This window comes from Paroedura picta, chromosome 3, assembly GCF_049243985.1.
Source record: "Paroedura picta isolate Pp20150507F chromosome 3, Ppicta_v3.0, whole genome shotgun sequence".
NCBI classification, from domain to species: Eukaryota; Metazoa; Chordata; class Lepidosauria; order Squamata; family Gekkonidae; genus Paroedura; species Paroedura picta.
Genome location: NC_135371.1, coordinates 163,096,066 through 163,110,480, shown reverse-complemented (window position 1 = coordinate 163,110,480; position 14,415 = coordinate 163,096,066). Strand labels below are relative to the sequence as shown.

The following is a 14,415-nucleotide window of genomic DNA, read 5'->3' as shown; positions in this document are numbered from 1 at the left end:
TGGGGGACAGTCCTTGGGCAGTTAATTGTCGTTTCGGGAGTGCCTTTGAACCTAGGAGGGCGGCATCTTGTGCGGGAGGCAGCTGGGTTTTTAGGAAAGACCCACTGGTGTGATTCTCGAATTGTGGATCAGAGGAGAAGGGAGTGCTGGGTCCGTTGGGAGCGAAGACACATCCTGTCAGAGCACTTCAGGGCCCTTCGTGGCCCTGTGGGTGGCACGGCTGCTTATCTGGGTAGGGGAGTCAATGCTGCTTCTTTGAGTGGGGTTTCCCCTTTGTGTCCGGTGTGCAGCACACTGTGGATGCAAAAGAGGCTTCCGATGCTAATCCATGGGTTTGATAAAGGCCCTTTGGGATTGGCGGGGCCTTTTAGTTAATTGGTTCCAAAGGTCTACGTTGGACTCAGGTCAAAGGTGTATCAGACCCCTCTAGAATTCTCCGAATCCTCCGGACTCCTCCGGTGCTAAAGCTGTTGGCAAGGGAAACCAAGGAACCTCTTGCTCCTTTTCCTCTTTCGATGTTTTCCCAGCTTCCGAGTTATCTGAGAACCTTAGACTTGGGGGTTGAGTTTTCCCTAGGATCCCCCTCCCATCTCTTCTTGTGTGTTATTTTTTACCACCCCACGAAGCAAGGATGTCGAAACAGTCTTGAGAGACATTCCTGTTTTCCTGGGATTTGGATATTTTTGCTGTGTGTTTTTTTTTGGGGGGGGGGAGCAGGGGCTGGGCCTCCTTCCCACCCCTTCTGGTGATAGCCCAGGAAAATTTTTTGGAAAAGTGGGCTGCTGGGGCTGGGTTGTTGAACAGAGCTGTTGAACAGGGTGGGGCGGCCGCAGCTTTCTAATGGAAAAGTAAAGGTTGGGGTTTTTTTGTGCTTTTGGAAATCTCCCATCTTCGCGGAGTTAAATGTGCTGCACTGGAGGAGCTTGGTAAGTTGCCAATGGGTTTCTCAAGAGGCAGGAGATCTTCGTGGCACTGTGCTTCCGAAAGACTGCTTTTCCGAAACACTCGCTTGTTATAGGCATGGTTTATGGTTATATGGGCAGGGATGTTTCAGGAGCTGCGAGGGACAGGAGACCCCCCAGTTCAGTCTCAACCTGAAGCACACCCTTCTAAGCCAACGGGTGTATCTCCGCATGGGATTGCACTGTATTTCAGCTGGAGCAGGGGCTTTTTTTTTTTTTTTTAATGGGATGCCTGATCCATTTTGTTCAGCAAGCGGGGCTTCCTGCCGTTTCCGTGCAGAAATGCAGAAGTGGCGCTTACGTTGGCCAAAATTCACTTGCGTGTTTTATAAAATTACTCCCAGCTTTCGCGTAAAGGTTCCTAACGTCCATCTGTGTTCACAAACGGCACAGGAGAGGCCGACACCCGCTTGCCGAAGGTGGGTGTCCCGGGGCCCTTGAGACAGAGAGAGACAGAGAGCAAGATGTAGACCAGCAGCATGCAGATTGTCTCCCCCACCCTAGTGCAAAAGCTGTCATTCATTCTGCACTGGGGAGAAGTTAGGAAACAGTTCCAGCCCCTCCTAAACCACAGCTGGTTGGTTGGTTCTGACCTTCTCTGCACTGCAAGGGAGTGGAAAGAAAAAGCCGCCTGTCTCTGGATTCCTCTGTGTGCACGCCCGGGGGCTAAAGGCGGTGGGGAGGGGGTGCGGGGAGTTGGAAGGGACCGCAAATCAAGGCTGGCTGGAATGCAAAACCCAAATTTGTGTCCTTTTCCCTGCTCAATGCCTCTTTCAGAGCTAGACTAGATGGAAACCTGAGCAAGGCATGATTGCATCCCCTGGGCCTTTTTTTTATTGGTAAATAGCATGTTGGCTAGATTGGGGCTGCGGTATAGGGACAGAAGTTAGATTGGGACTGCGATATGAAGACAGGCAGAGCTTGATCTTTCTCTCTGTTTTGTTGACATCAATCAGCTGGCTAGACCTGTGATGTGCTCCACCTGGAGGGGAGGAGTAAGGTTGCCAGCTCCCAATTGAGAAATACCTGGAGATTTTGGGGGGGTGAGCCTGAGGAGGGGGGGTTTGGGGAGGGGAGGGATTTCAGTGGGGGCATGATGCCATAGAGAAGGGGTGGCCAAACTGTGCCTCTCCAGAGGTTCATGGACTACAATTCCCATGAGTCCCTGCAAGTATGATGATGGCAGGGACTCATGGGAATTGTAGTCCATGGGCCTCTGGAGAGGCACAGTTTGGCCAGCCCTCTCATAGAGCCTACCTTCCAAAATGACCATTCTGTCCAATACAATTGACCTTTGCCACCTGGAAACCAGTTGAAATCCCAGGAGGTCTCCAGCCATCACCTGGAAGTTGGCAGCCTGAGGGACAAATACATGCACCATTTTGGTTGACAGGCAAATAGCAGCCTTGGGAGGAGGGCACCTGGGCTTAGGAAAAATCCCCTATTCCCAGTGTACTTAGCTAGTCTGCTCTGAATCAGGGACCCTGTCACTGTGGCTCACTCATTTTTTAAAAATGGCGATCAGGGTACAGATCTACCAGCATCTGGGTTAATTGGACCCTTAATGTCATGAGTGAATTTGAAATCCACTGCATTACTGGAGGTTATGGGGCAGGGCTTTGCATTTCTTGATTTCAGATTTCTGCAGGACAAACCCTGTTTCATTGGATGGCTCATCCTGTTGATTGACTCAAACTATGGAATCCCGCCGTGAATCTTTGGGCTGATCCTGCGTTGAGCAGGGGGTTGGACTAGATGGCCTTTATGGCCCCTTCCAACTCTATGATTCTTGGGGACAAAGGTGGAGGTGGGCTATGAATACCAAAACAAGCAACAGCAGAAATGAAGTCCACAAACCGTTGCTGACTCAGAGAAATGTTTTATTAAACCCACCTGCTCATACCATGTTGCATTTTAGAAAGGAAAAAACAACAACTTTATTGTGTCATTAAAAATTTTTTTTTCCCCCACTGGTCTCCTGGAGGAGATTTCTACTCGCCACAGATGACTAGGCCCGGAGGGGACTGCTGCTTCCTTGCTGCAGCTTCCTCTTTTCAGCAGCTGATGTGTTGCTATGAGGGATGGTGACCCTTCGAGGTGCGGCTTGGGGAAGGGCATGATTTATTATTATAGACTTGGGGCTTGAACTCGGCAGCTTGTTTGCTTCCCCTAGAACTGGTTATTTAGTAGGGCATGCATCCAGCTCCTGGATTTAACCAGATTGGGCTTGGGTTCCTTGTGTTATCTGGAGCAGGGTGATCCCGTCCGAAGAAAGGAAGGGCCATGTGTGAGGGAGGGTAGGCACAGCTTGTTATGTCGCAGGGGAAGGAGACAGAGGCGTCAGATGGAATTCCTTCTGCATGTCTCTAAAAGACTGTCTTGAAAATCAGCTGGCTTACTGTCATCTGGAGATGCTTGTAGGGAATTACATTGAGTTGTAAGAATAAGGCTGTTACAGCTAAAGAGGATCTGCGTAAGAAGTCTAGTGGGATGTGGGGACCGTCGTGGGTAGGGCTGCCAGCTCCGATTTGGGGGCAATTGGGGCTTTGTGATTTTTATGGAATCATAGAGTTGGAAGGAACCAGACAATGCAGGAACAGCCTAAAGCATCCAGGATATGTCTCTGCCCAGCTGCAGCTTAGAATCCTAGAATTACGGAGTTGGAAGGGGCCAGACAGAGAATCTAGTCCAGGGGTAGTCAAACTGCAGCCCTCCAGACATCTGGAGGGCCACGGTTTGACTATCCTTGATCTAGTCCAACCCTCTGCTCAATGCAGGATCAGCCTAAAGCATCCAAGATAAGTATCTGTCCAGCCACTGTTCAGAATCATAGAATCATGGAGTTGGGAGGGGCCAGACAGACCATCTAGTTCAGTGGTCCCCAACCTTTTTATCACCGGGGACCACTCAACACTTGACAATTTTACTGAGGCCCGGTGTGGGGGGGTAGTTTACTCCTCTACTCTCAACCACTGCCCTAACGCTCTCTGATCGCTATGGTAATGTTTAAACATCCCTTCAAAATAAGATACAGACATGCCACAACAATGAACATAAGGAACATTTTATTTTCATGGAAATTTTAACTCATGACAATGACAAATCAATGGGAACCCTGAGCTTGTTTCTCTGCAACGAGATAGTCACATCTGGGAGTGATGGGAGACAATGATACCCGAAGTGTGTTGTAAAGGGCCGGGGGGGGGGGAGAAGGTGTCCTTCGCGTCCCACCTCCAATTAGTCGACGGACCACATGTGGTCCGCAGCCCACAGGTTGGGGATTGCTAATCTAGTTCACCCCCTGTTCAGTGTTGGATCAGCCTAAAGCATCCATGACAAGTCTCTGGCCAGATGCTGTTTAAAGATCACGGCTTAAATACCTAGAGATTTTGGAGGAGGAGCCTGAGAAGGCTGGGGTTTGGGGAGGGGAAGGTCTTCAATGGGGTATAATTCCATGAACGCCACCTTCTAAAATGCCCATTTTCTCCAGGTGAACTGATCTGAAGATCAGTTGTAATCCCAGGAGATCTCCAGCCAGCAGTGTCCTGGAGGTTAGTAACCCCAGTGGTGGGGAAAGCCCGGCCAGGACATTTAGAGTTGCCCTGATACTTTCTTTCTAGATACCTTTCCCTCAAGATTGCTTATCCATGCATTGTGGTTAAAAACCATTTGCTCCCTGTTGTCCTCTTTTTCTGCTCCTGTATTGTTGTTGTTAGGTGCAAAGTTGTGTTCGACCCATCGCGACCCCATGGACAACGATCCTCCAGGCCTTCCTGTCCTCTACCATTCCCCGGAGTCTGATTAAGCTCGCACAGACTGCTTTAGTGACTCCATCCAGCCACCTCATTCTCTGTCGTCCCCTTCTTCTTTTGCCCTCAAGCGCTCCCAGCATTAGGCTCTTCTCCAGGGAGTCCTTCCTTCTCATGAGGTGGCCAAAGTATTTGAGTTTCATCTTCAGGATCTGGCCTTCTAAGGAGCAGTCAGGGCTGATCTCCTCTAGGACTGACCGGTTTGTTCACTTTGCAGTCCAAGGGACTTGCAAGAGTCTTCTCCAGCACCAGAGTTCAAAAGCCTCAATTCTTTGATGCTCGGCTTTCCTTATGGTCCAGCTTTCACAGCCATACATTGCAACTGGGAAATAGCTCCTGTATATCATAATGCAATTGTTACCTCTTATTGTCTGTATCTGCACCCATATATCTTGCGGTAAGCTTGATAGCTACAAATCTTTTTTCAGCTTGCATAGCCAGAACTGGGCTCTAGTCCATCTTCTTCTCTGGTCATTGTTTTGGCTCTCCTCTTCCAGTTGAAAAAATATGACAAGCCATGGAAACTGCACTTCTGAACAGGGCCCGTTCCGCACACATTAGTTAATGCACTTTCAAAGCACTTTAGAAGTAGATTTTCCTGTTCTGCACAGGAAAATCCAGCTGCAAAAGTACACTGAAAGTGCATTATCCTACACATGCGGAATGGGCCCAGCTTTGTTGGATGATGCGAAAAAGCCACCTAGTCCAGCATTCTGTTCCCAGGCAAGGCAAACGGGATGCTTCCAGGAAGCTTGTAGGCTGGACGTGAAAAACCTTGGTGGGTTTTCTTGTTTGTCTCCCATTTTGGGGGTGGATTGCTTCTGAACATGGAAGTTCCATTTAGCTATCAAGGTTCACGACCACTGTTAGCCCTGTCTCATTTCATGGGAATAAAGGTCCCATTCTATTCCCTCTGGGGAATGGGTGTATTATTTTCCTCTTACTTTTCCATCCCAGGTGCAGCACCAGTTCCCACGCCCATTAATACTCCTTCAGTCCCCTAACATATGGAAGGAATGTTCCTTTGCACCTGTGTGCAGCCATGAGAATTGCAGCTTCCTTATTCATTTGGGCTCTTTGAGCTGGTAGCCTACCTGAAGCCTCACAGATGGGGAGGCAAGCAGGATAAATGAATACTCGAAGGGATGTCATATAGAACAGGGGTAGTCAACCTGTGGTCCTCCAGATGCCTGACTACAATTCCCATGAGCCCCTGCCAGCAAACGCTGGCAGGGGCTCATGGGAGTTGTAATCCATGGACATCTGGAGGACCACAGGTTGACTACCCCTGATATAGAAGTTGGAGCAGTTGTTTTCTGCCGCCCCAGATGATCAGATCAAAACCAGTGGGTTAAAATTAATTCCAAAGAACTTTTGGCTAAACATCCGGAAGAAGTTCCTGACAGCTAGAGCAGTTCCTCAGTGGAACAGGCTTCCTTGGAAGGGGGTGAGTTGTCCTTTTTTGGAAGTTTTTAAGCAGAGGCTGGATAGCCATCTGACGGAGAGGCTGATTTTATGAAAGGCAGATTGTGAGTGGGTGGGCAGGTAGTTGTGAGTTCCTGCCTCGTGCAGGGGGTTGGACTAGATGACCCTGGAGGTCCCTTCAACTCTATGATTCTACTACTGCCGTTTCCTAACACTGTTCAGGCTCTCGTTCTCTCATATGTCAAGCGCCTCTCCCCAAACCCATGCACAAGAGCTCTCAGGTTTTCCTCCTTTGGGAGAAACGACTTCTGAATTGTAAGATTATCGTGTGATAAGTGCGGCGTTTCTGCCAGCTGTCGTTTTAGCATCCTTGATGCTTATGCAGACGATCTGCAAATTATGCTAATGGCACGCGGCTCAAAGGTGCCAATTAGCCGCTGCCTCCCATCTAGCGATCAATTTCCAACCTCCGTCTTGAGTTCTAAACAGGCTTCCGGCCCCTGCCTTGAACTTTGCTCCCATGCTCAATTGCAGCCGCCAGAGCCATGTTCACAGGAGCAAGAGGCTGAGATGCGGCCCCAGACCAGCAGCTCTGCTGAGGCTTCCGAGGAGAACCACAAGGACCGGCATCAGGAGCCACCTCCGCAGGAAACTCTGGGATCGGGAGCTGCCGAAGTTCAAACTACCACCATGGAAGAAGGTAAGCGTTTTGATTCTCTTGCCTATAAGGCTTGCTTTTTTGTGTGTCTTGGACAGTCGCGGGTGTGTGAAGTTTGTGGTTTCTGGGGCCGATTGTCTAGGAGAACTTTTCTGCTGCTAGTTGGCAATGGCATTGGAGGCTGTCAGAGCTGACCAGGCATTGGGAGATTTTTTGGGCTGGATCCAGCGACTCGTCAGCAGAAAACGCTGGCTTTTGCATATCTGTGCCCCCGTCACCTCCATCCCAGCAGCTATTTCTTGTTGGATATTGTAGCCCTGCATGCAAGAGGATCTGAGAGGGAAAGGGTTAAAATTCTCTCACTAGGGGACACTCAGTGGTTGGCCCCACCCTCTCATCAATTCAGTGTTGAGTCTCTTTGGCCATTGTTTGCCTTCTCTATTTTCGTCTTATATAGGACCTCTTTTCTCTCTCTTGCCTGGGCTTGGAGCTGTAGCACGTTAACCTTTCTGAAGTTAATCTGCTCACAATAAGTGAAATGTACCGACAAGAATGTGTTGTATAAGATGTGCCTTTATTTTCGGAAGTAAAATTTCTTTCTCTTGTTGCCCTTGGAGTTAGATCATCTTTGTAATTGGCTTGAGACACATTTTCGCTCTAAACTAGGAAACGTGGAAGATCAGGAATACTGTGAAAAGCATACGTGCTTCCAAGGCAAATTATTTTTTTAAAAACTTTTAACCCAATATTTCTGACCCCAAGAAGGCTTATTCTCAGGGTCATGAGACTGTGTAGATCAGGGGTAGTCAAACTGCGGCCCTCCAGATGTCCATGGACTGCAATTCCCAGGAGCCCCTGCCAGCGAATGCTGGCAGGGGCTCCTGGGAATTGCAGTCCATGGACATCTGGAGGGCCGCAGTTTGACTACCCCTGGTGTAGATTGACAGCTACAAGGGTCTGGAGACTGTAGCAAGGGAAGGGATGAAATTGTCCTTTCTGTCTATACTGACTGGAGGAAAGATTCCCCCCCCCCATGCACCCCACCCTCTTGACCTAGAATAAACTTTCCCGGGCTAAATAAACTTGGCTAGGAGAATGTGGTGAAGTACTACAGTACAATCTTTGCATTGACAGCTCATTGATCCAACCCCAGGACTGGATCTCCCTAGCGATCTTTTAAAGTGCAATTTCAGCTGTGTGTGGACCCCCATTGGGACCACCTGGGGGTGGGAGAGAGAGGACTTAACCCTTCCACTCCTGCATGGTTTTAGTAACGGAGTCCTCCCCTCCACTGCTGTAATTAGCCCTTTAAGGACAAACCAAAGATGAGCTCCCTGCATTTTTTTTAAAGTCTAATAATACAGCAAGAAGGAAGGGAAGGACAGTTGTTGAAATTCTGCAGAAGCGGAATGAGTACCCCCCTCCTCCCTTGCCCAGAATTTAAAAGACATGGAGATTTGCGATCTTTGGCTTCTGTTGACTCAGTCCTTTGACCTGTCTACTGTGACATATGGTGACTCTCTCAGGCATCAGTCAGAGGCCTCCCCCAACCCTGCGAAGTGAGAATCCTAATGGGGGGGGGGTGTCTGGGAAAGAGCTGGGATGCACACCATGCGCCCTGCGGCCAGCCTTAGCCCCTCCCGCCCCAGATTGCTCGTGGGAGGCCGAATCAAGTGCTGATGTTAGGGCAGGAGGCCAAGTTCTTCCACGACCGATTCCCGCTCCCCTGTTCCCCCCACTGCTTGCATGCTCCCAGCCTTGGCAGCTCGCTGCATATTTCCCTCTCCACCCCGCCCATACTCCACTCCCACAGTATTTAGGACACGGGGTGAAAAACTCTCCTGTCTGCTGCCAACGCTGTGGCCTGGTATGGAAAGAAAGCTGGGGGAGAGGAGGAGGGGAGGGCCAGCTGGCAGTCGCCCCCAGGCGCCTCGTTGCATCCGGAGACATGGGGAGCCGGCCGTCTGGGTAAACCCTTCTAGGGCTGGTAAGAAACCCCGGATTTTGACGAAAGCCTGGTTGAGGAAGTCTGCAGTAGTAGAAGAGTTGGTTCTTATATGCCGCTTTTCTCTATCAGAAGGCATCTCAAGGCGGCTTCCATTCGCCTTCCCTTTCCTCTCCCCACAACAGACACTCTGTGAGGGAGGTGAGGCTGAGAGAGCCCTGAGACTACTGCTCAGTCAGAGCAGCTTTATCAGGGCTGTGGTGAGCCCAAGGTCACCCAGCTGGCTGCATATGGAGGGGGGAATCAAACCCAGCTCACCGGTCTATGACCGTAATAAAGATATGTATGTATATGTAACCCAGCTCACCAGATTAGAGGTTGGTGCTCCTAACCACTTCACCAAGCTGGCTTTGCATGCAGATCCCAGGTTCCTATCCCCAGCATCTCCAGGTAAAAGGACCAAGCAGTACATTACTTGAACCCTGGAGAGAGCTATTGTCAGTCTGAGTAGGCAGTATTGATTTTGTCCATCAGATTCATTCTCAACCTTTAGTGGCTATGGCCCATTATTATTATTATTATTATTATTATTATTATTATTATTATTATTATTATTATTATTATTATTATTATTATTATTACCCGCTACTCTCGGCATGTTGGCTCGTAGTGGGTTTACAAGATAAAAAGCTCACAACAATAAAACCCCAACAAGTCCCCATTAAAACTATCAACAATTTAAAAAACCCAACATGGCGGAAAACCCCATAATGGAACGCCTGCCACCGGGGGCAGAGGGCAAGGCCAGCAAACATCCTCAAGACGGTGGAAGGATGATATACTTCTTGGGGAGGGGGGGACAAGCAGATCTTCATCCTGCACTGGCCTCAACCACAGACCTGGCGGAAGAGCTCCATCTTGCAGGCCCTGCGGAAAGCCGACAGCTCCCGCAGGGCCCGCAGCTCTCCTGGGAGCTCATTGGCCCAGGGGCTCTCCGTTTCCAGGGCCCCCTGCAGTAGGCTGGCTGCTTGTGCAGTGAGCTAGGCTAAAAAAGGACCGAGCCAGCCTATCTCAACTTCTTTACCCTTGAGAAACCCCTGAAACTTTCTTCAAGCTTCAAGAACCCCCAGAAGTGGTGCGATTGTGCAGAATACAGTTGGGAAGCAGAGCTGTGGACATGCCCATCCGGGGCCTCCCACCCCTCCAGGCCCATACCGGAGATCTTCCGCACTTGAATACACAAAAGCCACTCCTTTCTCTGTGGGGGTCCCATTTCACTACTCTACCCATTATGCAAATAGGGTCATCAACGTTTACAGTTGCAATTGCAATACATGGGCTGAGTGTACAGATTTGTCTGGTATGGCTCTGAAGTGGTGCTTTGAGGCTGTGGTCAAGTGGCTACGGCTTAACAAGCTGGAGCTTAACCCGAACGAGACAGAGGTGATGATGTCTTAAAGGGACTGGATCTAATTGATGGAGCGGGGCTGGCATTTGCAGAGCAAATCAAGAGCTCAGGGGTGCTTAGGGACCCAACCTTGCCATATGAAATGAGCATCTGGCTTGTTCCACTCCTCCCTTTTCTTATACACAACAAATCTGGCTAGAAGATTCATGCATTTGTAACCTTGTGTTTGGACTACTGTAGTGCATTCTACATGGGGCTGCCCTTGTAGACTGCCCAGAAACTTCAGCTGGTTCAGAATGTGGCAGATTGATTGACAGTTGTCAGCGATTGCCATTAGGAACATGTCTTGCCTATCTTAAAACAGCTAAATGGGCCGCCAGATCAATTCAGAGTGTTGGTTCTGACCTTTAAAGCCCTGCACGGCCTAGGACCCGCATACCTAAAAGCTCTCTGTGCCCCAGCTACAGTGTTCAGAAGAAATTTACAGGCACTCACGTCTACTTACGGTAGCCTGCTTGGCATCAACCCGAGTCTGTGCCTTCTTTGCTGGAGTACACATATCCTCCCTGCTTGCCTCCAGAACAGTATGAACGAACTGTTAGACAGTTAGTTAGGACCGTCCTCTCTTTCTCTACATTGTTGTTTCTCTTCTAAATAAAACTGTTTTCTTCTAAATAAAACTGTTTTCTTCCCTCTTACCATATTTAATATCTCTGCAGGAATATTTTGGCAATTTTTCTAACTTGGGTTTTACATGCTCAGTTTTAAACAATTTTTAAAAATTGCGCTTTGCAAACTGCCACAAGGGAAAGGACAGTAGAAACATTTTCTTTTGCACCCTGTGCAACAAAGCCCTGCTTCCCTGGGAGCAGATTAGAGAGTAGCAAAGAGGGACCTGTCATTGCCCTGGGTGTTCAGCTCTAGATTGCCCATTAGCAGATAAGGACAAGGACTTTTAAGGTACCTGTGGAGTGAAATTGGAACGCCTGGTAATAATTTTGTGAGCCACAGAGAAATGAGGTGCCCTCCGGCAAATTTCCCCCTTCCCCTGGTCTTTGTTTCCTGGGGAACAGGGGATTCCATGAGCCATCTGGCAGGGGAGGGTCGAGGGCACAAAAGGGATGAGCATGTTAATAGATTTACCGTGCAGTCCTAAGTGGAGTTAGACCCTTCTAAGCCCACCGACATTCAATGGACTTAGAAGAGTGCGACTGTGTTTGGGACTGCCCTGTAAATCACTTACGGTAATAAGTAAATATCGTTGCAGAGAATTATCATTTTTGGAGCAGTTATGTAAACTCTGCATGATACATAAAACAGCCCCAAAGCCCCTGTCTGTTAAGATTTTATGAAAGACTAGACTAGATGAATGAAAGGAGGAGTTGAAAGATCAAGGGAAGAAATGTGTGTGTGTGTGTGGGGGGGGGGAGTTGTAGGGATGTCAGTCCCCAGGTGGGACCTGGAGATCCCCTGGTTGTACAGCTCATCTCCATACTAAAGAGATCAGTTCTCCGGGGGTAAAATGGCTGCTTTGAAGGGTGGACTCCATAGCGTTATACTCCACTGAGGACCCTCCCTGCCCCAAATCCCGCCCACTCCTGGCTCCACCCCCAAAGTCTCCAGGTATTCCCCAACCCAGAGCTGGCAACCCTACCCAGATTACAGAGATCAGTTCCCCTGGAGAAAAGGGCTGCTTGGGAGGGGGGACTCCATAGACTTAGACTCCACTGAGGTCCCTCTCTGCCCCAAATCCTGCCCGCTCCTGGCTCCACCCCCAGAGTCTCCAGGTATTTTCCATCCTGGAGCTGGCAACCCTACGGAATTAAAAACAGAAACAAAACTGGGGAGAAAGGGAACCTCAATGCAGAACCAAGGCAAACAAAGAAAAGAGCTACCCACTCAAAAGAGCTGATGTCTAAATCGTTATAAGAAAAATTGTAGCCCCCTGTGGGTGGATAAAAGGTTTGCAGGGACAGAGGCCTCCTGCTCCACTACATGCGTGCCGTCCACCCACCGCCAACTTACGATGACCCCAGCAAGAGGCTTCCAAGGCACCTGAGCGGGAAGGGGTGTTTTGCCGTTGCTTTCCTCTTCTGTTGTGGTCTCCCATCCAAGTACCAACTCTGCTCAGCTTCCGAAATCTAACAAGATTGGGCCATACCATGCTGGATTCCAGCCCAACACCGCACCGCCCCCCCCCCGCTTAAGGAGCTGAAGGAACAGCTTCCACAGGAATTTTTCCTTGGCCAGCGTTTCCCAGCCAGAACGCTGTTTTAGGGAGCATCACCCAGTCGTGATCCTTGAACCATTCACGTCCCATGTTTCCCCCATCCTCTGCACACCTTTTCTTAAACCTCTGGTTTCATAGAGTCACAGAATCATAGAGTTGCAAGGGGCCATACAGGCCATCTAGTCCAACCCCCTGCTCAATGCAGGATCAGCCCAAAGCATCCTAAAGTATCCAAGAAAAGTGTGTATCCAACCTTTGCTTGAAGACTGCCAGTGAGGGGGAGCTCACCACCTCCTTAGGCAGCCTATTCCACTGCTGAACTACTCTGACTGTGTGCACAAAACTGCCATGCAGATGGTCCACCGCTAGTGTGAAGGCCTCTAGCTCTGCAGTGCCAATGAATGTAACATGGAGCATCCTTGCTGTGTGGAAATAGCCATAAGCACACAACTGGGAAAGAGCCCAGGAAATAGAAGAAGAGGAGGAGGAGTTGGTTTTTATATGTTGGTTCTTACATGCCGATTTTCTCTCTCCGAAGGAGTCTCCAAGTGGCTTACATTTGCCTTCCCTTTCCTCTCCCCAGAACAGACACCCTCTGAGGGTAGTGAGGCTGAGTGAGCCCTGATTTTACTGAAGAAGAAGAAGAGTTGGTTCTTATATGCCGCTTTTCTCTGCCCAAAGGAGTCTCAAAGCGGCTTACAATCAGTTTCCCTTTCTTCTCCCCACAACAGGACACCCTGTGAGGGAGATGCTGAGAGCTCTGATATTACTGAAGGAGAAGAAGAGTTGGTTCTTATATGCCACTCCAAGCGGCTTACATTTGCCTTCCCTTTCCTCTCCCCAGAACAGACACCCTGTGAGGGAGGTGAGGCTGAGTGAGCCCTGATTTTACTGAAGAAGAAGAAGAGTTGGTTCTTAGATGCCGCTTTTCTCTGCCCGAAGGAGTCTTAAGGAGGCTTACAATCACTTTACAATCACTTTCCCTTTCCTCTCCCCAGAACAGACACCCTGTGAGGGAGGTGGGGCTGAGAGAGCCCTGATATCACTGCTCCGTCAGAACAGCTCTATCAGGGCTGTGGCAAGCTCAAGGTCACCCAGCTGGCTGCACGTGGAGAAGCGGGGAATCAAACCCGGCTCCCCAGATTAGAAGCCGCCGCTCTTAACTGCTTTACCAAGCTGGATAAAGTGTTACAGTGGAAGGAAGCGGCAAGAGAGAAAGGGCACGATCAGGGGATGGAGGATGCAATTTTGGATTTGCAGAGAACAAAACGGGAGCCAAAATAGGAAACACTAAATAAGGAGCAACATCATCACAAGGAGCAGGATAGAGCAGATGTGCTGGACGGACTGAAGACATGAGGGGGAAACGTTTGATGGAAGAGAAAGGAAGACAGAAGCCTTGCAACGGTCAGGATGAGAAATGAGAAGGATAAAAAAAGAGCATCTCCTGATTCATAGGACAACTCACAGTCCATAGAAAAAAGTATCCAGGAAGAACAAGGGATAACGGAAAACGATGCAGTAATATCTCCAGCCCCCTTTTAGTAACAGCTCCACTGGCTGGAAGCGTAAGCAGATGCCCTACTAAGCTCCATCGGCCTGACAGCCAAAGTGGAATGAGAGCAGAGTGTCCCGCCTTACTCATTTCTCCCATTATTGTTGCCTAGAGTCTCTCCCCCCGCCCCTACCTCCAGTTTGGAAGGAGAAAGTGCACTGTTGCATGGAGCCAGCATGGGAGCTGACAGACCTGGAACAGGGCGGGCTCCAATCCCGTCAGGGCCTGTAGAATCAAGATCCCAAAGGAAGCACTTTGTTCCTCCAAGGGCTTGGCCAGTAGCCAGCGGCTCTGCTTTCAATCCAGAAACAGCTTCAGCTGCAGCGATGGCCTGGACAGTAAAAGTTCCCCCAGACTTTGCTTGCTTACCCTCCTACATTATCCAGTTCCAGACCAACACCCTTGCCACTGAGCTGCGTTGAA

The 14,415-nt window shown here is 49.5% G+C and overlaps 1 protein-coding gene across 6 annotated transcripts in view; it reads left to right on the top strand.

Moving 5' to 3' along the window:
- ARHGEF25 (Rho guanine nucleotide exchange factor 25) overlaps positions 1-14,415 on the top strand; it is a 120,428-nt gene that overhangs the window by 23,383 nt on the left and 82,630 nt on the right. For 5 of the 6 annotated variants that reach the window (XM_077329175.1, XM_077329174.1, XM_077329176.1 and 2 more), the window contains one exon: positions 6,731-6,896. In XM_077329175.1, the coding sequence (XP_077185290.1) occupies positions 6,767-6,896 (130 nt within the window). In that variant the 5' untranslated portion in view covers positions 6,731-6,766. Of the gene's footprint in view, positions 1-731; positions 927-6,730; positions 6,897-14,415 lie in introns of those variants that run through there. The other variant, XM_077329173.1, reaches the window with a different exon arrangement.